A 23,241-nucleotide genomic window follows, 5' to 3' on the forward strand; every position below is an offset into this window, starting at 1 on the left:
GCAAATAAGGTTGTGGATTCTACATAGTTGGGGGATATCCTAGGTTGTATCCAGTAATCCACAAACAGAACTCCACTTGCACAGCAGGGCTTCCTCTTCCTTCCCTCCATGTGCCCCCAAAATCTGTTCCAGACGGCTCTCCAAGTCTCTGGAGCTGATTTTGTGAATGCACAGGAGGCTGAAGGGGAGAAGAGGAGAACGTCTAGTGGAAAATGAACAGTAGTTACCACCCCTGGGTATACAGAAGTACGTAACTAAGTTTCCGAAATGAAATAAAATTACATTTAAAAAACTTTAATGGAAACCTTTGGCTTTACTTATTTACTCTGTTCATAGCTGTTGAGACTGTAGAAAGAAAAAACGATCTAAAGAAACAAGAAAGACTGTGGGCCAAACTAGACATATCACAATGTGCCACTTTAAAATATGTTACAGTTTTTAAATATATATATATTATAGGCACATAGGTGGGTGTCAATTTTAATAGGAACTGCAGCACGGGGAGTGGAAGGAGATTTAACCCTTCTTTCCCTAGTTACAATCCTGACCAAATTTCCTCTTCATGATGCTATTAGCCCTAAAAGAATAAAGCTCACGTTGGCACCAAATTTATAATGTTCATATACTACCAGACAGCATTTCCCCACCCTGTTGCCACCACAGCACAATGTACTACTTTTATGTTTCACTAGCAACCCTCTAAATAAGAGAATAATGAATCAGGAATAGAAAAAAAGTGTGTCTGACTTCAGAAGGTGAAAAGTACAGGAGTCTGAGGCTCAGTGCCTCTTCAGAAAACCTGTTTATTGAACATTTATCTGTATTTGCTTGCATAAAGCTTGATTATATATCCTATCATTATTGAGCATTCATCTGGATTCATTTACAGAATGTTTATATGTCTGTCCATTAGTCATATGTTCATCCCACATGTTTCTATGCATTTCACTATCACTTTCTGAACCACAAAAAGACTGATCCCCCCCCCCCAGTGGATTTGTTGGACTAGGGTGACAGAGCTGTTTAATCCACTTTAATTATGCACACTTAAAGTTCTGGTATGTGCTTGAATCCGTGGCCTCCGGAAGGCACCCTCAAAGAAAAGGATCCTGTGTCTGTTCTCCAAGCTGCCCAGTTTCTTCTGCACAATGTCAAAACACCAAAGGTGAAGCTAGGATTTCCTGTGTAGAGCTACTCACTTGAAAAGTCTCTAGTTACTACAATATTAATTCCATTCAAAGGTAAGTGGCATAAGCTATTTATTTGTGGTCTTCCAGACATTTTTTGTTTTCGTTTTGTTCTGTCCAACAGGCACATTAAGATCCAAGCCAATTTTCCTTCCCCGGAATAGAACAGAGTTCATGGAACTGGACTTTCCCACCTCCCCTTTCTTTCAAAACCTTCTGCGTCCAGTGGGGGACCACTGGGAATGGTGTAAGATATGATGTGGGGCATTGCCGACCGTTTGGCAGAAATCACTCCCCCCCCCCCCTTGTGTGGAGAGAAGAGCAAATTAGGATCCAAGCCACTGAAAATACTTTAGTTTCCAGTATATATCTCTATAATACCGTAAATAAAAGAATAATTCATTGAAGTCAAATCTGGATTTGCGTCCCCTCTATCACACTGCAATCAAAACAACCAAATTTGAAAGTAAATCCCGTATTTTTCGCTCTATAAGACGCACCAGACCACAAGACGCACCTAGTTTTTGGAGGAGGAAAACAAGAAAAAAAATATTCTGAATCTCAGAAGCCAGAACAGCAAGAGGGATCGCTGTGCAGTGAAAGCAGCAATCCCTCTTGCTGTTCTGGCTTCTGTGATAGCTGCGCAGCCTGCATTCGCTCCATAAGACGCACACACATTTCCCCTTACTTTTTAGGAGGGGAAAAGTAAGTCTTATAGAGCAAAAAATACAGTAGGTACAGTATACCTGTCTTAAAGTTTGGAGACTGCATCCCATCCACCCCTACCCAAAGGTAAAACCAAAGCAAGGGAAAACATTCCTCCGAAAGGCATGCAAATAATTCAGACAACTAGGATTTTTATGTGTGCTAACAATGCACTGGTTATTTTATAAGACAGAGGTTTTGCTTACATTCCTGTAATCTTCATACCTGCACATTGGCCTCAAAGGGGGAACCACTTCTTAAAGACATACAAGATTATACATCGAGGAGAAAGAAAGAAGGATGAAGGGGCTGGATGAAAGATAATATGGCTCTTAGAAAGTTAGAGGAGATTAGAAGTGGTATTGTCAAGACCAAGGGTTTGAAAGAGGGAGGATTACAGCCTAACTTTCTAAGACTGTCAAAGGCTTGCAGGTGCACAGAATGGCAATTATTCTTTAGCCTAAGTGATGCTGGAGAGGAGGAATGGGAAAATAATGACCTGTCACTGCAGAGGCTAAAGCAGAGCTGCCCTTGCACCTACTGGATTTCTGCACAGATTGTGAGGGGGACCATAACAAGGTAGCAGTCTGATTAAATGCCCACAGCAATTCAGACAGCAACAGGTTGTCAGAAGGATCGGGCTTTGCGTCCTTCTGGACTCAGTCATCCCACTCGTCATCCTCTTCATCATCACCATTGTCTTCATCGTCATCTGTGGGTACAGTAGAACAAAGGAACAATTTGAGAGGGGGAATTCCCGAATGACACTTCTAAAGTGCACCTACACCTCTTTTTCCATACAGGAATGAATGGTCATCCCATTCATTCACCCAAACCACCACTCCATACTTACAAGTTATTTCAGCCTACCCTTCTCCCTTGGAGTTGTATTCAGTGCTAATCCTACTCAGAGTAGACCCATTTTTAAAAATAATAAATGAGTGGACTGAAGTTAGTACTGTAATCTCTATTGATTTCAATGGTTCTCCTCTGAGTAACAGTGGCATTTGCATTTACAGTCATACCTCATGTTGCATTTGCTTCAGGTTGAGCGTTTTCAGGTTGTGTCCCGCGGCGACCCAGAAGTACCGGAAAGGGTTACTTCCAGGTTTCACTGCATGCGCAGATGCTCAAAATGATGCCACGCGCATGCGCAGAAGCTGCGAATTATGGCACGTGCAGACGCGGGTTGCGTTCTGCTCATGTTGCGAACGAGGCTCCAAAACGGATCCCGTTCGCAACCAAAGGTACCACTGTACCTGTTTAACACTAGATACAATACCAGTGCAGGAATCAATATTTCACCCCTTGCAAAATGCCACTGGCTCTGTCTCCAATCTTAGCTTTGTCCTTTCCAGTCAAGCACAAAACTTTAGACAGTTTGATAAGTTTTTGTCTGTAAGCACGCAGTTCAAAGGATGAGATGTATCGGATGCAACAAAATTCACCTGAGGAATGAATGACCTTGCTCCTCTTCTGCATCACATGCATAAGAGCTCCTACCAGGCCTTCAGAGCTCTGTGCAGGCGATGGCGGTTCCAGCACATCAGGTGTCTGAAAGGTAAAAGGATTGCAAGTGGTGTCATTAGGGCTTCGAATGTTGACGGCCCTTAGAGCCCGCACAAACCTTTCAACCACACAAAGCTGTCTTTGTTCACTCTGCTCCTCCTCAAAACAGATAAAGCTGTCACAATCCAGTGGACAGTGGTAACAGGGAAATATTTAAGACTAGTTTGCACAAATGCAATCGACCATGTCTGGGCTATACCACTTTAAATTACAGGGGGGCTTATACCACTGAATGTTCCTCCAGAGATAACGCTTCCTTCCACATAAAATTCAAAGTAATAGAGAGAAGGGTTCTGGCCTAGTTTTCTCCCTGTCACGCTAGTAGGATATTTTTTTTAAAAATTTGCCTTTAATTTTCTATTGAGATGTTTAAAAGGGTAAAGCAAAGCAAAAACAAAAGCAAAGAGAGAGAGAGTATAATGCCATCACAATATTACATATATGTGTACATAAGCATAAAGACAATTAAGGCAAATTGTCAGTAAGTGAAAAATAGGTGCCTAGCAAAATGAAAACACATTGTCTCAGAATTTAGCACAGCAGCACTTCTTAAAAATACGTATATTAGTCCATTTCTCTTTTCCTTCCTTTTAGGTGCATAAAAATATCAAAAAGTAGCAAAAAAATATAATGTCCAAAAGGAAACATTTAATGATGGCAGTTAGCAACCGTGTTCTACTACACTAGCAAAGTTAATTGTTTCAAAAGGGCCCTTCTGGCCAGGGGCAACCAACCCTAAACTTTTCTAAAGTTTTTTTTCTAAACTTCTAAATTTTTCTAAAGCAGCAGTCTGCTATACTCTCTAATACCACAGGTCAAACCCCACGCCATGAAAATCCTTAGTTGCAAGCTATGATGGTCCTTGCAGTGATAACTGCAGGGCAGGTTGAGCCCACTGTTCAATGATGGAGTTAATTTCCTTAAACATCACCCCACCCAGAATGTTGATGCACAAAGACATTCCCACCACATGTGTACATATGTACCAACAAGTTGGAACCCTCTCTAATATATAGGAGTTGTCGTCCCCCTCCCAATTGGGGAGTATTCCATCATGTGATTCCCCACCTGCAGTCTGAAGTGGTAGAGAACTGGAGAACTAGGCCTTAATGTAATGAGAACAGTGAGTCTGACATCATATTTCTTTCCTCCATTATCACACATTGCCATAACTTTGCTATCCTCCTGCCACATCTGATTCTTAAGTAATTCTCTAGCCCAGGGGTGGCCAACTCTCAAGAGACTGCGATCTACTCACAGAGGTAAAAACTGGCAGTGATCTACCCCCATTTTGGGGGTGCAGGGCAAAGATGTTGAGGGTTTTTTTTAGGAAGGAAAGCCCTGTTTTGGGGGGTTCAGGTCAAAGTTGTTGAGCTTTCTTGAGGGACTTCCGGGTTAGCGCCATTGGCTAATGGCGGAGTTCCTCTGACCGGAGGAACCCGCTCCGTGAGAACTGGGTCTTCCCGCCGCGGCTTTCTTTAGGAGAGCCAAAATTGTTGAGCTTCTTTGGGGGGGGGGAGCCAGTAATCTACTGGTGATCTACCACAGACGTCCAGTGATCTACCAGTGGATCACAATCTACCTGTTGGACATTCCTGCTCTAGCCAATCCAACCAGGGAAATCATGTATGAGAAATCATAACACACTAAGCACGAACCATCTTCTGATGCTCTCCACCGTGTCTTACCTTATTGAGTTGTATTCCTTGGCGTATCTGATCCAGTAATGCACCACGTCCGGTGGAGGCAACAGCAGGTGAGCTAAGCCCTCCAGAGGGGGGAGGGGGAGGGGGACATGGGGAAGAACTTGGGAATGCAGGAGGGGGTGGCGGGGGTGGCGGGGGTGGGGGAGGCGGTGGGGCTGACCCAGCTGGGGGTGGTGGGGGACGAGCTGCTCCCGGCCGAGAGACAGGTGGAGGAGGACCCCACTGAGGGCTGGGCTGTCCTCGAGAGGGCTGTGGAGGCGAAGGGACAGCTCCCCTGTTTGATACAGGCGGGATGGGTGGTAGAGGACCACTTCGGCTATGTCCAGGGCCAGAACGATTTGGGGGTGGGGGTGGAGGGTGACTTGGACCTGAAATGAGACAAATATCAACACTAAAATCTCAGTGGGCAGCTTTAGTAGAGAACTATCCATGTATTTTAGAACTAGCAAAAATATTTTGATAGATGACTTATTGTGCAGATCACGTTTAGATCAGTAAGAACAATAAAGATAATTGTCTCTCTCTGAATACCAGTTGCTGGGAGGTTACCAGAGCATCTAGAGCATAGCTTACGGAAGCTAGGTTACCCCTGGCAAATAGTATACTGGTAGAAAGCGCTCCATGCAACTGTGGCCCCCTGTGCCTCACATGGCAGAAAAAGATCCAGGAGAATCACAAAACTACAGACTTCTTCCTTCAGAGAGACTGCAGCCCCATCAAAAACACACAGTCATCCAGTCAGAAGAGCCATCCACTAACAATTGAGTTTCCCTTTATTGGCCTTCATTCAGTCCATAATTGCACCCAGGCTCTGATTCAGAACATGCACCACCCCACCTGCTGAAGATGAAAAGGAGAGATAGATGTGAAGGTCATCAGCATACCGATGAACACACAGTCCAAATTTCCACCACTCAATGGTGAAATATAAATGTATACGCATAGACACACCCCTGCATGCCAATGCCAATTGTGGACTACAATCCATGCATCTCATAAGTGGACTCTAAAAGGTAAAGGTAAAGGGACCCCTGACCATTAGGTCCAGTCGTGGCCGACTCTGGGGTTGCGGCGCTCATCTCGCTTTACTGGCCAAGGGACCCGGCGTACAGCTTCCAGGTCATGTGGCCAGCATGACTAAGCCGCTTCTGGCGAACCAGAGCAGCGCATGGAAACGCCGTTTACCTTTCCACTGGAGTGGTATCTATTTATCTACTTGCCCTTTGACGTGCTTTCAAACTGCTAGGTTGGCAGGAGCTGGGACCGAGCAATGGGAGCTCACCCCATCGCGGGGATTCGAACCGCCGACCTTCTGATCGGCAAGCCCTAGGCTCTGTTGCTTAACCCACAGCTCCACCCGCTACTAATCCACAAACATTTAAGCTGTCATAAATCGGTAACCGTTTGAGGCGACACAAGGATCTTTGTTGTTCTTACTGCAACAGACTAACATGGCTACCGCTCCAGAAGTTATTACTCAGATCAGTACATCCAAGCTCAAACAAAACGTTGAGTATGGATAGGCCTTCTAATAGTCGGTGTAGTATTAGTTAGAGACCAGGATCTGGAGCCATTCACTGGTCCAGTCTCAGAGAGGCGGCCAATGATACCTGAGGTCGCAGACCCTCCCATTCCAGCAGCTCACCCTGTCGTCTCAGCTCTTCCTTCACAGCCTCCAGCCCCCCTTGGCCTTCAATGAAGTCATAGATAATCTTTGAAGTCTCCACATCGGTCAGTTGAGCCTCACTGATTCCCGCCTGGGAGAAGAATGTCTTCAAATCGGGATCTAAATTATTCACCTGAAATAAAAACATAGACAAATGTGTGTGTGAGAGAGAGAGAAAGAGAGAAAGAGAGAGAGAGAGAAAGAGAGAGAGAGAGAGAGAGAGAGAGAGAGAAAGAGAGAGAGAGAGAGAGAGAAAGAGAGAAAGAGAGAGAGAAAGAGAGAAAGAGAGAAAGAGAGAGAGAAAGAGAGAGAGAGAGAGAGAGAGAGAGAGAGAGAAAGAGAGAGAGAGAGAAAGAGAAAGAGAGAGAGAGAGAGAGAGAGAGAGAGAGAGAGAGAGAGAGAGAGAGAATGTGTTGCCATGTCTGTTCAGTGCCCATCTACTTCAGCCAGTGCTCAAGTCACGAAGGTCATCGGGTTACAACTGATAGGACCTGGCTTCCAGCATAAAATGAGGTAGCTGGTACGGTTAAAACAATTATACAGTCCTAACCTCTGCCTAACCTAAGGTACCCCTGCCCGTACGGGCCAGTCGTGTCTGACTCTAGGGTTGCGTGCTCATCTCGCTCAAGAGGCCGGGAGCCGGCGCCGTCCAAAGACACTTCCGGGTCACGTGGCCAGCGTGACGAAGCTGCAACTGGCAAGCCAGCACCAGTGCCGCACACGGAAACGCTGTTTACCTTCCTGCTATAAAGCGGTACCTATTTATCTACTTGCACTTAGAGGTGCTTTCGAACTGCTAGGTGGGCCGGAGCTGGGACCGAACGACGGGAGCTCACCCCGCCGCAGGGATTTGAACCGCCGACCTTACGATCCGCAAGTCCTAGGCACTGAGGTTTTACCCACAGCGCCACCCACATCCCTCCATGCCTAACCTACCATCACCTTACCTACCTGCCTAACCTAAAGGTAAAGGTACCCCTGCCCGTACGGGCCAGTCTTGACAGACTCTAGGGTTGTGCGCCCATCTCACTCAAAAGGCCGGGGGCCAGCGCTGTCTGGAGACACTTCCGGGTCACGTGGCCAGCGTGACATCGCTGCTCTGGCGAGCCAGAGCCGCACACGGAAACACCGTTTACCTTCCCGCTAGTAAGCGGTCCCTATTTATCTACTTGCACTTAGGGGTGCTTTCGAACTGCTAGGTTGGCAGGCGCTGGGACCGAACAACGGGAGCGCACCCCGCCGCGGGGATTCGAACCGCCGACCTTTCGATCGGCAAGCCCTAGGTGCTGAGGCTTTTACCCACAGCGCCACCTGCGGCCCTTCCTGCCTAACCTACCATCACCTTAAACCTTCTTCATAGTCAAATCAATCTTAAAACTTCAACTATCTTTAAGCATTACAGTGGTACCTCTAGTTACAAACTTAATTTGTTGTGGAGGTGCGTTCTTAACCTGAAACTGTTCTTAACTAGAGGCGTTCTCAGACTGGGGCAAAGTTCTCAACTCGAGGTAACTCTTCCAGATTATCGGAGTTTGTAACCTGAAGCGTTTGTAATCTGAGGCGTTAGTAACTCAAGGTACCACTGTACTTCTGACCACTGGCCCTGCGGGCTAGAGCTGAAGGGAGTTAGAGTCCAGCAACAACTGGAGGGTCCCACATCCTTCCTGTAGCTGTTTAGGCTGTGCCTTATCACCCAACTCCAGCCAAATGCAGGCAGAAGACTAGCCATACCAGCTGAGAAGTGAGAGCAGGCCAGGTGATATCCCTATAGAAGCTTCTGAATCAAAGCTGTTCAATGAAAAGAGTAACTAGGAGACCACCTGCTCTTTCTAAACTAAATAACAGCATTGCTTCCTCTTGGCTCCAGTCTAAACTTTTTGGCACAGCAACTAGCTCTGACAACACCTTATAATTGGAATATACAAGCAAACCTTGAGAGAAAGGGCCTCATGTTTTCAGTCAGGTATGATGTAAATAAGCAGGTCATGCATTGCAGGGTCCCTTCCAATGCTACAATTCTATGATTCTATGTATAAACACAGAGTTTGCTGGACTTCAGTAACTCAAAGGTCTCATAGAATCATAGAATCATAGAGTTGGAATAGACCACAAGGGCCATCGAGTCCAACCCCCTGGGAAGCAGGAAACACCATCAGAGCACTCCTGACATATGGTTGTCAAGCCTCTGCTTAAAGACCTCCAAAGAAGGAGACTCCACCACACTCCTTGGCAGCAAATTCCACTGTCGAACAGCTCTTACTGTCAGGAAGTTCTTCCTAATGTTTAGGTGGAATCTTCTTTCTTGTAGTTTGGATCCATTGCTCCGTGTCCGCTTCTCTGGAGCAGCAGAAAACAACCTTTCTCCCTCCTCTATATGACATCCTTTTATATATTTGAACATGGCTATCATATCACCCCTTAACCTCCTCTTCTCCAGGCTAAACATGCCCAGCTCCCTTAGCCGTTCCTCATAAGGCATCGTTTCCAGACCTTTGACCATTTTGGTTGCCCTCCTCTGGACACGTTCCAGTTTGTCAGTGTCCTTCTTGAACTGTGGTGCCCAGAACTGGACACAGTACTCCAGGTGAGGTCTGACCAGAGCAGAATACAGTCGCACTATTACTTCCCTTGATCTAGATGCTATACTCCTATTGATGCAGCCCAGAATTGCATTGGCTTTTTTAGCTGCCGTGTCACACTGTTGGCTCATGTCAAGTTTGTGGTTAACCAAGACTCCTAGATCCTTTTCACATGTACTGCTCTCAAGCCAGGTGTCACCCATCTTGTATTTGTGCCTCTCATTTTTTTTGCCCAAGTGCAATACTTTACATTTCATACGCATGTCTCATCTCATACGCATGTGAGACCTCAGGATAATTCCCCCCCACTGAGATTCTCTCTCTTTCAAGTATATTGATGAATCACCATGGCTACGTACGTCAAATCCACTGTTGGGATCCCATCCAATGTGCTGGATATGCCTGGAAAGGAATCACAGAAGACATTCAATGAGTGAAGGCCTTGCATCGCAATGCGTCCACATGACGGCCTCCAGACCTCTTCGACTTCCCCTCTCCTCCTTCCAGCATACTGTGACTTGCTTGCATCCTAGTTATGTTTCCACCACATTTCCGTATGGGGCAGCACCTGCGCATGTGCAAAGCACAGCATGGCAGTCCTCTGCTGTGGGTTAGGGTTACACACACTATGCTACGGAAGTAGTTCTCAAGCTGTGTTTCATAGAAAATTTCCATATGCAAGTAAAGAAACAAGAGTTTCAAGGGCAAAACAAAGAAAGGCTGATATGAAAACTTCAGGAAAAGAAACTGAAGTCAAGGAATCCTTTCTGTTATGTTGTTTGAAAATTGAAGGTGTCCTACTCTCTCCAGATCCCAGTCTTTGAGAGTCTGCATAACTTCTGCAAGCACTCACTTGAACCCACTTGGAGCGCCAATGTCAGCCTTTGAAATCTTTTTCTTCCCCTTCTTTTTCTCCACTGCAGTAGGAACAGGGAGTCCACGGTAGCGGGAAAATGTGATGTCTGGATTCTGGATGTCAACAGTTGCCAGAGGCAGAGATGCTGGAGGAGAGTTTGGCTGCATGCCACGTCCTTTGGGGAACATAAGATGGGGTGAGGAAGCAAACACCTATCAATCAGACCTCCCTCTACAACACTCCCTGTGTTGCCCGCCATCTCAGACATTGTTTTCTTTTCTGTGTTTCATCTCTTTATTCTCTAGCATTGTTTGACTGTATCTGTGTGTTTATTTTACCCAAGTCACTGGGAACTTTTTCAGCTAAAGAGCTGGATAAATATTGCCCCGCTGTGAGTGCTGAAGACTGCTCCCTGCAAGACCCTTTCCACCTGGCCTAGGGGACAGGCCCCAGGCTCACCCTGCTCAGCGTAAGAGACTCCTGGGAGGCCGGAGGGACATTGCCCTGCTGTGAGCGCTGGAGCCCAAACTCACGGGAACAAAGTCTGGGGTTGGGGCAACTGTTGAAAATGCATTTAAATGGGGACGCGGGTGGCGCTGTGGGTAAAAGCCTCAGTGCCTAGGGCTTGCCGATCGAAAGGTCGGCGGTTCGAATCCCCGCGGCGGGGTGCGCTCCCGTTGTTCGGTCCCAGCGCCTGCCAACCTAGCAGTTCGAAAGCACCCCCGGGTGCAAGTAGATAAATACGGACCGCTTACTAGCAGGAAGGTAAACGGCGTTTCCGTGTGCGGCTCTGGCTCGCCAGAGCAGCGATGTCACGCTGGCCACATGACCCGGAAGTGTCTCCGGACAGCACTGGCCCCCGGCCTCTTGAGTGAGATGGGCGCACAACCCTAGAGTCTGTCAAGACTGGCCTGTATGGGCAGGGGTACCTTTACCTTTACCTTTAAATGCTTTTAAATAGTTTCTAATCTATGGCATTTAAAATTTTGGTTCTTGTTGGGTTTGTTTGTTTTTTGCTCTGTTGGGGGTGGGATAAATGTTTAGTTGGGTCTGGGGATTAGTTTAATTTTAGTATAACTGCATTTTTTAATTATGAGTTTCTACTGTTTTATTGGATTATTGTATAGCTTGTATAACACATCCCAGGACTACCTGGGAGTGGGTCCCAGTCAACAGAATGGCTGTGGCAGGTTCCAAGGGCACTGGGACACCTGATCTCAGTGATCACAGGTAAGAGGAGGAGTTACGCTAGGACCAGACCATGTCATTACCGAGGAGGCAGGCTTAGTCATTGTTTGAAGACTATCTCTGCCTCCGGGTTTGGTCTTGACCAGAAGGATACTGGAATCAACAAGGGAGACCCACGTGACCTTAAGGTTCTGCTCTGCAATGCCAGGTCACTTGATTGTGGATGGAGGACTTAACCTGGCATGTGTAGAAAAGACTCGGTTGGATGAAGCAGATGGGCCTGTTATTGGCTCTGCTTGCCCACCAGGTTTCTCTTAAGCACTGCAACCCAGGTCAATGCGGGTGGAGAGGGGGGGTTGCAGTGATTTTTATGGTCATTAGCTTGCACCAGACATCCTATTTGGAAGACCCAGTTTTCTGAGTGCAGATTTGGAAAGAGATAGACTCCACCACGGGAGCAGGGCTGGGGCAGAAGAGTGCTAGAGTCCTGTCTAGTCGAGTTGCATGGGGTCAATTCCAATCTGTTACCTTCGAGGATGTGGACAGGCTGCTTGCATGAGTGAAACTGACCACCTGTCTCCTTGATCCTTCCCATCCTGGCTCATAAAAGTGAGCTGGGAAGGGCTGGGCGATGGGCTCCACATGGGTGGTGAATGATTCCCTCTGTGGGGGAGCCTTCCCAGACCCACTGAAAGAGGTGGTTATTAACCCACTCCTTAAAAAACCATCTTTGGACCTGGCCAATATGGCCAAATGTCGCCCGGTCTCAAATCTTCCATTCTTGGGCAAGGTGATTGAGCAGGTGGTCACTGAACAACTCTAGGCACACCTAGAGGATGCAGACTCTTTGTATCTCTTCCAATTGGGATTCAGGCCTCATCATGGGACTGGAACTGCCTTGGTTATGCTGAAGGCAACCCTGTATCGGGAAATTTTTAATGTCTAATGTTTTGCAGTTTTTTATGTGCTGTAAGCTGCCCAGAGTGGCTGGGGAAACTCAGCCAGATGGGCAGGGTATAAATAATAAAATTATTATTATTATTATAAATATACTTTAAACAAATAGATAAGGCGGGCTGCCCCTATTTTGCTTGTGCTACCTCTCTTTTAAATCAGAACCAGTGAAGGCGGTGAAGGTCCTGTGTGAGTGTCTGGAGGCGGTTGGAGGATGGATGGCGGCTAACAGATTGAGGTTGAATCCTGACAAGACAGAAGTACTGTTTTTGGGGGACAGGAGGCGGACAGGTGTGGAGGATTCCCTGGTCCTGAATGGGGTAACTGTGCCCCTGAAGGACCAGGTGCGCAGCCTGGGAGTCATTTTGGACTCACAGCTGTCCATGGAGGCACAGGTCAAATCTGTGTCCAGGGCAGCTGTTTACCAGCTCCATCTGGTACGTAGGCTGAGACCCTATCTGCCTGCGGACTATCTCGCCAGAGTGGTGGATGCTCTGGTTATCTCCAGCTTGGACTACTGCAATGCACTCTACGTGGGGCTACCTTTGAAGGTGACTCGGAAACTACAACTAATCCAGAATGCGGCAGCTAGACTGGTGACTGGGAGCGGCCGCAGAGACCATATAACACCGGTCTTGAAAGACCTACATTGGCTCCCAGTACGTTTCCGAGCACAATTCAAAGTGTTGGTGCTGACCTTTAAAGCCCTAAACGGCCTCGGTCCAGTATACCTGAAGGAGCGTCTTCACCCCCATCGTTCTGCCCGGACGCTGAGGTCCAGCGCTGAGGGCCTTCTGGCGGTTCCCTCATTGCGAGAAGCAAAGCTACAGGGAACCAGGCAGAGGGCCTTCTTGGCACCTGCCCTGTGGAACGCCCTCCCACGAGATGTCAAAGCGATAAACAACTACCTGACATTGAGAAGACATCTTAAGGCAGCCCTGTTCAGGGAAGTTTTTAACGTGTGATATTTTACTGTATTTTTGGTTTCTATGGAAGCCGCCCAGAGTGGCTGGGGAGGCCCAGCCAGATGGGCGGGGTATAAATAATAAATTATTATTATTATTATTATTATTATTATTATTATTATTATGTAAAGAAAACTGACCAAGACCATCCTCTCCTCCCCAGACCAATATAATGACAGAATATGGAGCTGCTGGTACTGGAACAAGCAGCTAAAGAAGAAAATTCTACCTTATTTTATCTTGGTCACCTAGAAGAGTATAGTGGGTGGGCTCCCATAAGCCCAAGGATGTGATGGAGAGATGTACTCTTCAGCAAGTGGTACAGCACCATGGACAGGGATGTCCAGTAAGGATGCCCTGCTTTGGCAATGATAGGTGACCTTTTAGTTTAAAATCCAATGCACTACTGCCACCTGCAACCCTACGACTGGTTAATAATAATAATACCCATAATAGTTTTATTATTTATATCCCACCCATCCGGCTGGGTTTCCCCAGCTACTCTGGGCAGCTTACAGCATATATAAAAAACTGTAAAACATCAGACGTTAAAAAAATTCCCAATACGGGGCTGCCTTCAGATGTCTTCTAAAAGTCAGATAGTTGTTTATTTCCTTGACATCTGATGGTTGCAGAGAGTAGTGAAAGTTTCTGATTTTATTGCTGTATTCTCTGTTTGCATGCTGCATTTGTTAGCTGACCTGCGAACTTGTAGTTGTGGATATGGGTAAACGGACCCCTGACCATTAGGTCCAGTTGTGACCGACTCTGGAGTTGCGGCGCTCATCTCGCTTTACTGGCCGAGGGAGCTGGTGTACAGCTTCCGGGTCATGTGGCCAGCACGACTAAGCCACTTCTGGCGAACCAGAGCAGCACACGGAAATGCCGTTTACCTTCCCGCCAGAGTGGTATCTATTTATCTGCTTGCACTTTGACGTGCTTTCGAACTGCTAGGTTGGCAGGAGCAGGGACCGAGCGACGGGAGCTCACCTCGTCTCGGGGATTCAAACCGCCGACCTTCTGATCGGCAAGTCCTAGGCTCTGTGGTTTAACTCACAGCGCCACCCGCAACATATGGGGATATGGGTACACATTAAATAAATGAAGAAATAGCACGCAAACAGAGTTTCTGCAAACTGCTTACCATTTGAGTCAATACCAGAAGATGGCGGCTGGGGGAGAGCTGGTCTTCTGTCTAACAGATGCAAAAAGAGTAGTGATCAGGATGTAAAGAGGCAGCAATTTCCATCCCGTCCTGTGTTTGTCACAATCAACACTGTTTCTATTCTGCTGCAGTTCAGCTTGTGATAGAACCTGTACAGTATTGTTGGTCTTGCTATCAGCTATGGACAAAACTGATGGAATTATATAATTACCTGATTATTTCAATGAAAAGGAAACATCAAAACAATGCAGAAAATACTGTAATTATTTAGGCAGCATTTGAAGATTTCCTTTCCTCACCTCAGACAAGCATGTGGATTTTGGCAATTTTCACTCCCGCTTGTGTTTCCAATGGAATTCTCTGACATCCCTAGTGATAGCTCACCATCAACAGCTCCCTGTGGAGAATTCCCTGTGGGAGCTGCTGAGAACTTCTTGAAGACAGCACTGCTATCCACAGGCTCTAAAGGAGGATTGCCATACGTCCAAAATGCTACAGCTGGAATACGGCAGTTGGTAACAATGTCCAGGCGGAAATGCAAATGTCTAGATGCAAAACTTTAAAAAGCTTTTCTGTCCGGATTTTCACTTTTTGAAATATGGCAACGCAACTCTAAAGCAATAATTCAGGATTCAGTTGTACTTACAGCAATACTTCCTCTATGGCAACTAAGGTGAGCCCTCAACCAGCACAGTTTACTGACAAATTATGATTATCTATCTATCTATCCATCTATCTATCTATCTATCCATCTATCTATCTATCATCTATCTATCTATCATCTATCTATCATCTATCATCTATCTATCTATCTATCTATCATCTATCTATCTATCTATCTATCTATCATCTATCATCTATCTATCTATCATCTATCTATCTATCTATCATCTATCTATCTCTATCTATCTATCTATCTATCTATCTATCTATCTATCTATCTATCTATCTATCTATCTATCTATCTATCATCTATCTATCTATCTATCTCTATGTATAATTTTTTAACATATATGTTCCAACAATCATTTAACATAACTTCTTATCTTATACAGTATTTTAGACTTCCGTCAACAACCTCTGAAGATTTTCCGTTCTTTATCACTTGTTCTGCATTTCTTAATTTCTCTATTACTTTTAATTGTCCTTAACTAATAATTCTTTTCAAAGTCTTCCTTGCAATATTTCACAAAGTCCTCCTTACAGAACTTCTTGCAGTCCTACTAGCATAATCTGTTTATCACAATTGCTTTTCAAATAATTAAAATATTTACTCCAGTCCTCTAAAAATCTCTGATCCTGCAGGTTTCAAATTATTCCTGACAAATTATGATTATCAAGGGCTTTCCCGCTGCACTTAATAGCTCAGCTCAGGTGTGAGTAACTTGTGGGGCCCAGTCTTATTTTAAAAGCTTCCTAAGTGTTAAGTGAGGCTTCTGGTAAGAACAATCTACCCCTCCTCTGGCAAACCTACAGGGCAGGGAAAAATAGGGGGAAGAGAGAAAAGGAGGTATGATAAAGAGAGGGAGAAAAGGGTGTAGTAGAAAGAGATAAAGAATGAGAAAGGGGGGGTGTCTGCTTCTGGCTCTGGTTTTGGACCCACCCACAACTGGCATGCGCCCACCAACAGATTATTCTGAAAGGAATGTAGTCCTTGACAGAAAAAGCACCATTGCCCCTGCTCCGACCATACACAAAACAGTATAGGGATATGTGGGCTGGACAGATACATACCTTCATTGACTGGAGGTGGAGGTGGCGGCTGTCTATCTATAAAACAGGAAGAGGTTTATGAAGAGGAGACAAGGGCTTCTGCCATGCTTCAGGGGTACCTGGAAGAATCTGGCCCCTCTTAGATGGAGTCTGGGTCAGCAGAGGGGTTCATTGTGCTGTAGGAACCACTCACTCATCAGTGTGTGTGTGTGTGTGTGTGTGTGTGTGTGTGTGTGTGTATACACACACACACACACACACACACACACACACACAGTGGTACCTCGGTTTAAAAACAGTCCGGTTTAAGAACGATTTGGTTTACAAACTCTGCAAAACCGGAAATAGTGTCCCGGTTTGAGAACTTTACCTCAGTCTAAGAACGGAATCCGAACAGTGGAAGGGCACCGGTGGCGGGAGGTCTCATTAGGGAAAGCGCGCCTCGGTTTAAGAATGGTTTAAGAATGGACTTCCGGAACAGATTAAGTTTGTAAACCGAGGTACCACTGTATATATATAGAGAGAGAGCTGCTCACTCTTCAGCTCCACGTGGGTGAAATTTGGTACTTTGTGAAAATGTTGAATTATTGAGAAATTAATTGAGTTTCTATTCCTAGCCCCCATGGTTGGAGCAACAAGTTTGCATTCCATGTCTGGACTAGAGTTCAGACGCCTAAACGCTGCATGCCAGCATGTCTCTTATTCATGTCCCCCACCTGTTTAGCTCAGTCGTACACCAGCCTGAAGAAGAGTTTGGATTTGATATTCTGCTATATCACTACCCAAAGGAGTCTCAAAGCGGCTAACAATCTCCTTTCCCTTCCTCCCCCACAACAAACACTCTGTGAGGTGAGTGGGGCTGAGAGACTTCAGAGAAGTGTGACTAGCCCAAGGTCACCCAGCAGCTGCATGTGGAGGAGCAGGGAAGCGAACCCGGTTCACCAGATTACGAGACTACTGCTCTTAACCACTACACCACACTTGCTCTCACTGCATTCTCTCTTCTTCACCCATGACCCTGCTGCTCCTGCCAACAAATCCCTGACACAACTTTGTAACATATTCAGAAACATTTATCTGAATGTTTTTTTGTTGTTTTACATGTAATTTTATAGGGAATGAGGTGTCAATTTAGCATGGGGAAATGGCTGGCAGGGAAAGGGTTAAGCCACCACTTTTTTTTTTTTTTTGCTCAAAGAAGCACCCCTCCCCAAACTGCTTCGCATCAGAAAAAGCAGCCACTTTTTCTCCATTTGTTTGTAGTGTATGATTTGTCCCTGAGTTGCAAACCCTGCAGACATATTTCCTGCCGTTTTGAAAGAGGCATGACACCTACCCATTCTCTGGTTCCTCTTCTGAATCTTCTCTTCCACCATTTGTTGAAAATTGTATGCCTCATTCTCATCGGCGAAGTTGAGCCCCACGCTGCACTCCTGAAAGCAATCCCAAGTCAAAACCTCTGGGGTATGGGACCATGGGAATAACCCTATATGACTCCAGCTCCTTTAACAAAACTGTCACACAGCTCAATGCACATCCGAAAAAGGGAGCTGGAGTTTCCCCAAGCTTACATTTATTTATCTATTAAAATATAATTGAATAACTTTTATATTTTGAAGGCTTAGTTAAAAAACAACAACAATAGATGTACATTTGAAATTATATTGTTACTTTAATGAAAAGCAACAAAGCAGAAAATGCTTTCATCTCCACATGCTAACTTTTCTTGCATACAACACAGTGGAATGTGCGAATAAAAACGCTTGCTTTATTTTTTCTGATGTGCTTGTGCTTCTTCTCTGCAGCCTTTGGCCTTTCCCTCCAGCAGAGTCACAGGACATTTTAGGAATCCTACACACAGTGCTTTTTTACTGGGGGTAAGCATAACCCAAATCATTTTGTGAATCTTTGTACTTTTGACCATTTACTGTATTTATTTTCCCCGATTTGAACTCTAAAATGGTGATTTTCTTGAGTCAAAAGGAGAGTACCCCTAAACATTTTTTAAAGAAAAAAAGCACTGCCATATGCACATATTCACATACCCACATTTTCAACAATCTAAAGAGCTCTCACATGGAAGAGGCTTGCTTTCTCCTGCTCCAGAGATTAGGACCTGAGCCAATGGCTTCAAATTACAAGAAAGGAGATTTTGACTAAACATCGGGAAGAACTTTCTGACAGGAAGAGCTGTTGGAGGTGGAACAGACTCACACGAGAAGATGGTCGTCTCTCCTTCCTTGGAGACTTTTAAACAGAGATTGGATGGCCATCTGTCATATATGATCTACTTGAGATTCCTGCCTTGCAGGGGGTTGGACTAGATGACCCTCAGGGTCCCTTCCAACTCTACAATTCTATGATTCTATGAGTCAATACTCACATCTCCTGAAAAGGTGTGGAAATAAGAGGTGGGAGCCAAGTAGACCAGCTGGCTGCACAATTCCTGCTCCCAGGTCATCTTCCTATCCTGAAACAAAGGAGCAGAGAAGGGATAGAGGAAGCAATTCCCCTTAATATGATGCATTTCTGTACATTATTTCCACCAATATATGCATTTTTATGCCTCCTTGACCCCAGTATGTGCATTTTTTTATACATTACCAGGCTGGAGAACTGCATTGACAAATTCGAATAAGTGTGAATTTGGAAGGCTAGCAATAGTGTGTTTGGCGATTTGTTCCAGAAGGTGTGAATTAGGTACAGTAAAGCAAAGGGACCCCTAATCATTAGGTCCAGTCATGACCAACTCTGGGGTTGTGGCGCTCATCTCGCTTTACTGGCTGAGGGAGCCGGCGTACAGCTTCCGGGTCATGTGGCCAGCATGATGAAGCGCTTCTGGCGAATCAGAGCAGTGCACAGAAACGCCGTTTACCTTCCCGCTGGAGTGGTACCTATTTATCTACTTGCACTTTGACGTGCTTTAGAACTTCTAGGTTGGGAGGATCAGGGACCGAGCAACGGGAGCTCGCCCCGTCGCGGGGATTCGAACCACCGACTTTCTGATCGGCAAGTCCTAGGCTCTGTGGTTTAACCCACAGTGCCACAGTGTCCCTTAGGTACAGTAGGTTGGCCTTTAAATGCAAACTGAATCAAATGTGTCCCCTGGTCTTCTTTCATTCCTGTGCCTGTGCCATTCAGATCTGGGCTTGTGGCTAAACCTTCTCTCCTCACTAGCCTTTGCTGTGGACTTGACATCATTTTATTCTCAGGAATGAGCTCCAGGTGCTCACACCTGGAAGAGTGACAGGATGAAGGGCAAGGTCACAAGGGAGCCAGGGAATTGGTACCTTCAAATCATAGAAGCGCATGAAATAGGAACGTCTGGGGTTATCCTTCACGAAGCACAGGACCCCGCAGCCTTGCTTGGACCAGCTTCTGCTGCCTTGAGGCAAGGCCAAGAGGAGTTGGGCCACAGTTGTGACCATGGTCTAGCGGGAAAGAGCAAACGCATGTTAATGATCTACCTGAGCCAAGGATGCCATGCCCAGCCACTGTCAGAGTCTCACGCCTCCTGCAATTTCCTACAAACCACACCAAATCCCTAACCCAAAGATGGAGAACCATAGACCAGGGGGTAAAACCAGGAGCAGATTTAGGGCACTGTGAGCGGTGCAGTTACAGGGCTTTGAGAAGGAGCGGGAGAAGGAGACAACAAACTGTCATTCCGGTAACTTATTAAAATTAACTTCTCCCAGGATCCACAAGTCGTGTTTTGTGGAAGTATTATATTTTGGAATCAAGGAGGCCAGGACCCCCGTTTCAATATAAGGGCAGGTCTCATCTGGATTCAAACCACGGAGGAGCCATGAAATGGGGGCCTGTGAACAGAGGCAGAACCAGGATTTTTTTTTGGGGGGGGGCAAACATTGTTGAGCTTTTTTTGGTTAGATCATGAGTAGAAATCCCCCCCCCAAAAAAAGAGGATTTTACAGGGGGCAGTCTTGCGGGGGAGGGGCAGAACCTCAGTTAATTGAGTATTTTTAATGCTTTTCAAAGGTTTTTTTAGGATTCAGGGGGAGGCAGCAGCCCCCACCTGCCCACGCCCATGCCTGTGAAACTTTCCTTGGGACTCTACTTCCCCTTGGCCTCATCCAGGGACATACCTTGAAGGTTGTTCCCTGCCAAGGGTGCAGGCCCAAGGAGGAGCAAAAATTATGCCTCCCCCCCCCCCCCCGGCTTGGAATGGCTAGCAGGAGCGTGTTGTATGATGCACATCTCAAATTAAGTGATATTTTATCTTGTCACTACAGGCCATGAAATATACTCGCAGTCGAGAGTGGATTTCATGCTCTTTATTCAGCCCATAATGGTGAGGAGGAATGGAAGTTCCCCCAGAGTTTCTGCTTTATATACATTATTTACACAATGGGCTTCACGTGATTGGCTAATTCCGGGATTCTCCTGTAAGCCAATCAGGTCGCGGATTTACTTTCACCTGGAGCTGGATTGGGTGGCTCCTGTGGACCAATCAGAGTGCTGCATTCTGAATCCTATTTTTCTAGGACCAATCAGACTGCTGCCTTTTGGATCCTATTCAACTCAGTACATAACAGGCCACATATCTGTTTGTGGATAAGGATATTCCCCTTCACATTTTGGTCCAGAATTTTTGAACCAGGTGAAAGGGTCTATTCTGAAGGTGGATATGGCTGCACGATGGGGCTTTCCGGATGTCATCACTGCCCAAACCACCACACTGGGCCTCTTGAGGAAGTGGTTTTCTTCCCCCATTTCCTGCAGACAAGGCAGCCTACAAACTACGACCTGCAGCATTCTCACTTTACAAATCAAGCGATTGCTTCATAGCAATACCTCTAGTCTCTTCTACACGGAAGGTGAAAGAGATTCAAGATGCCGTGAGAAATCAGGTTTTCGGTGAGCATCCCAAGCCTAGAGCATTGCCATCTGCTGGTTTCAAACCACCCCGACCTGGGCATCTTTTTATTTCCAAAACAATGCTAGTCAGTTACCAATTTAAGTCTGCATCAAGAGGCAGGGAGTTCCGAAGTGTGGGTGCTGCCGCACTAAAATATTGATTTCTTACAAATATGGAATGATTATTATGTGGCACCTGTAACAGAGCCGGTTCCAGAGACTGAAACTCTGAAGTGGGCATTCTTGGGATGATGGGGTCTCCCCCCTCCCCCGAGGTACTACCCCTCCCCTAACTCCCCCACCACTTCCTGACTGCCCTCTTACTGTTTGTCATAATTTTCTAGCATTTTCTCATTTATCCCCAAGCCAACGCAGAAAGGGAAGTCAAGCTGAGAGGGACTGGCCCCAGGCCGCCTGCTCCGAACCAAACTCAGGGGTCCTCTGCATTGTACCACTTGAATCCCACCCCCCAAATGTGGCCATTAAATCCCAGCCCACAACCACCTGCCGTCCTTGTGGCAGCCTCCTCCCTCCCCTCGACTCTCGGGAAGTTCTGGCTTCTGCTTCCAAGGCCCTTCCGCCCCTGTGAAATGATAACAGAATTACCGTGCACTTTCTGCCCAGCAGTTCAAAGACCTGCTGGTTCTCGTGGTCCTCAAGGAGGGAGGAGGACACGTTCTCCTGCTGCGTCCGGGCTGCTGGCTTGGACCTCCGGCTCATTCTGGCACCGTCAAGATGCCTCAGGGGCTCTGTGTGCTCCGATCTCAGCCAAAGCGAACTTCCGCGTTGCGAGGGCTTTTCAACAGGAAGCTCAGAAACCACCGGGTCACACACATGCACACACACTGAGCTGGGTTCCCCATCTGGCTGACAAGGCCCAGCCGCAGGGCCAGTCAGAGAAGGGCCCCGGAAGCACAGATACGTGCATCGGAGCAAAATGTGACAAAACAATTTCACCCAAGAGCTGCGCATTAGTGCATTGGCCCAGCAAAAAACTAGAGAAGCATTTACTCAATGATAAATTTAAAAAATCAAATGATTTCCTTCTCTCTCTTTTTCGGTGCCTTGTTTTCCTGTTCCCTTTTTTATTATCATTATGGCTAGGGCCCTCAAGAGCTGCAGGTGGCCTGGGTCTCCCTGAACCTCTTGAGAGGGCTCCTCAAAGCTACCCAGCAAGATTGAGGAACAAATAATGAAGCCAAGCCCAGTCTCAAATCTTCCATTCTTGGGCAAGGTGATTGAGCGGGTGGTTGCTGAACAACTCCAAGCACACCTGGAGGATGCGGACTATTTGGATCCCTTCCAATCAGGATTCAGGCCAGACTGAAACTGGTTGATGATCTCCAGCGGGCTAGGGACAAAGGTGAGAGCTGTTTCCTAGTAGTGCTTGATCTCTCAGCAGCCTTTGACACCATCGACCATAACATCCTTCTGGACCGTCTAGAGGGGCTGGGAGCTGGGGGCACTGTTATACAGTGGTTCCGCTCCTTCCTCCTGGGCCGTGTCCAGAAAGTGGTGTTGGGGGATTAGTGTTCAGACCCCTGGGCTCTCACTTGTGGGGTGCCTCAGGGTTCCGTCCTCTACCCCATGCTTTTTAATATCTATATGAAGCTGCTGGGAGAGATCAGGGGGTTTCGGTTGGGTGTTCATCAATCTACGGATGATACCCAGTTCTACCTCTCCTTTAAATCAGAACCAGTGAAGGCGGTGAAGGTCCTGTGTGAGTGCCTGGAGGTGGTTGGAGGATGGATGGCGACTAACAGATTGAGATTGAATCCTGACAAGACAGAAGTACTGTTTTGGGGGGACAGGGGACGGGTGGGTGTGGGGGACTCTCTGGTCCTAAATGGGGTAACTGTGCCCCGGAAGGACCAGGCACGCAGCCTGGGAGTCATTTTGGACTTCCAGCTGTCCATGGAGGCACAGGTCAATTCTGTGTCCAGGGCAGCTACCAGCTCCGTCTGGTACGCAGGCTGAGACCCTACCTGCCCACAGACTGTCTTGCCAGAGTGGTGCATGCTCTAGTTATCTCCCGCTTGGACTACTGCCATGTGCTCTACGTAGGACTTTGAAGGTGACCCGAAAACTGCAATTAATCCAGAATGTGGCA

General features: G+C 46.6%; 1 protein-coding gene across 1 annotated transcript; it reads right to left on the reverse strand.

Annotated features, from left to right (window-relative positions):
• Nucleotides 1-983: 983 nt before the first annotated feature.
• WAS (WASP actin nucleation promoting factor) lies at nucleotides 984-22,389 on the reverse strand. Its single transcript, XM_028713039.2, has 12 exons — nucleotides 21,738-22,389; nucleotides 19,544-19,684; nucleotides 18,637-18,723; nucleotides 17,590-17,686; nucleotides 16,275-16,310; nucleotides 14,520-14,570; nucleotides 10,266-10,443; nucleotides 9,772-9,814; nucleotides 6,813-6,966; nucleotides 5,150-5,535; nucleotides 3,341-3,446; nucleotides 984-2,604 (listed from the first exon to the last, which is right to left on the reverse strand). The coding sequence occupies exons 1-12, from the start codon at nucleotides 22,101-22,103 to the stop codon at nucleotides 2,552-2,554; spliced, it is 1,698 nt and encodes a 565-aa protein (XP_028568872.2). The 5' UTR covers nucleotides 22,104-22,389; the 3' UTR covers nucleotides 984-2,551.
• Nucleotides 22,390-23,241: the final 852 nt, after the last annotated feature.

Source organism: Podarcis muralis, chromosome 17 (genome assembly GCF_964188315.1).
Source record: "Podarcis muralis chromosome 17, rPodMur119.hap1.1, whole genome shotgun sequence".
Taxonomy (NCBI): domain Eukaryota; kingdom Metazoa; phylum Chordata; class Lepidosauria; order Squamata; family Lacertidae; genus Podarcis; species Podarcis muralis.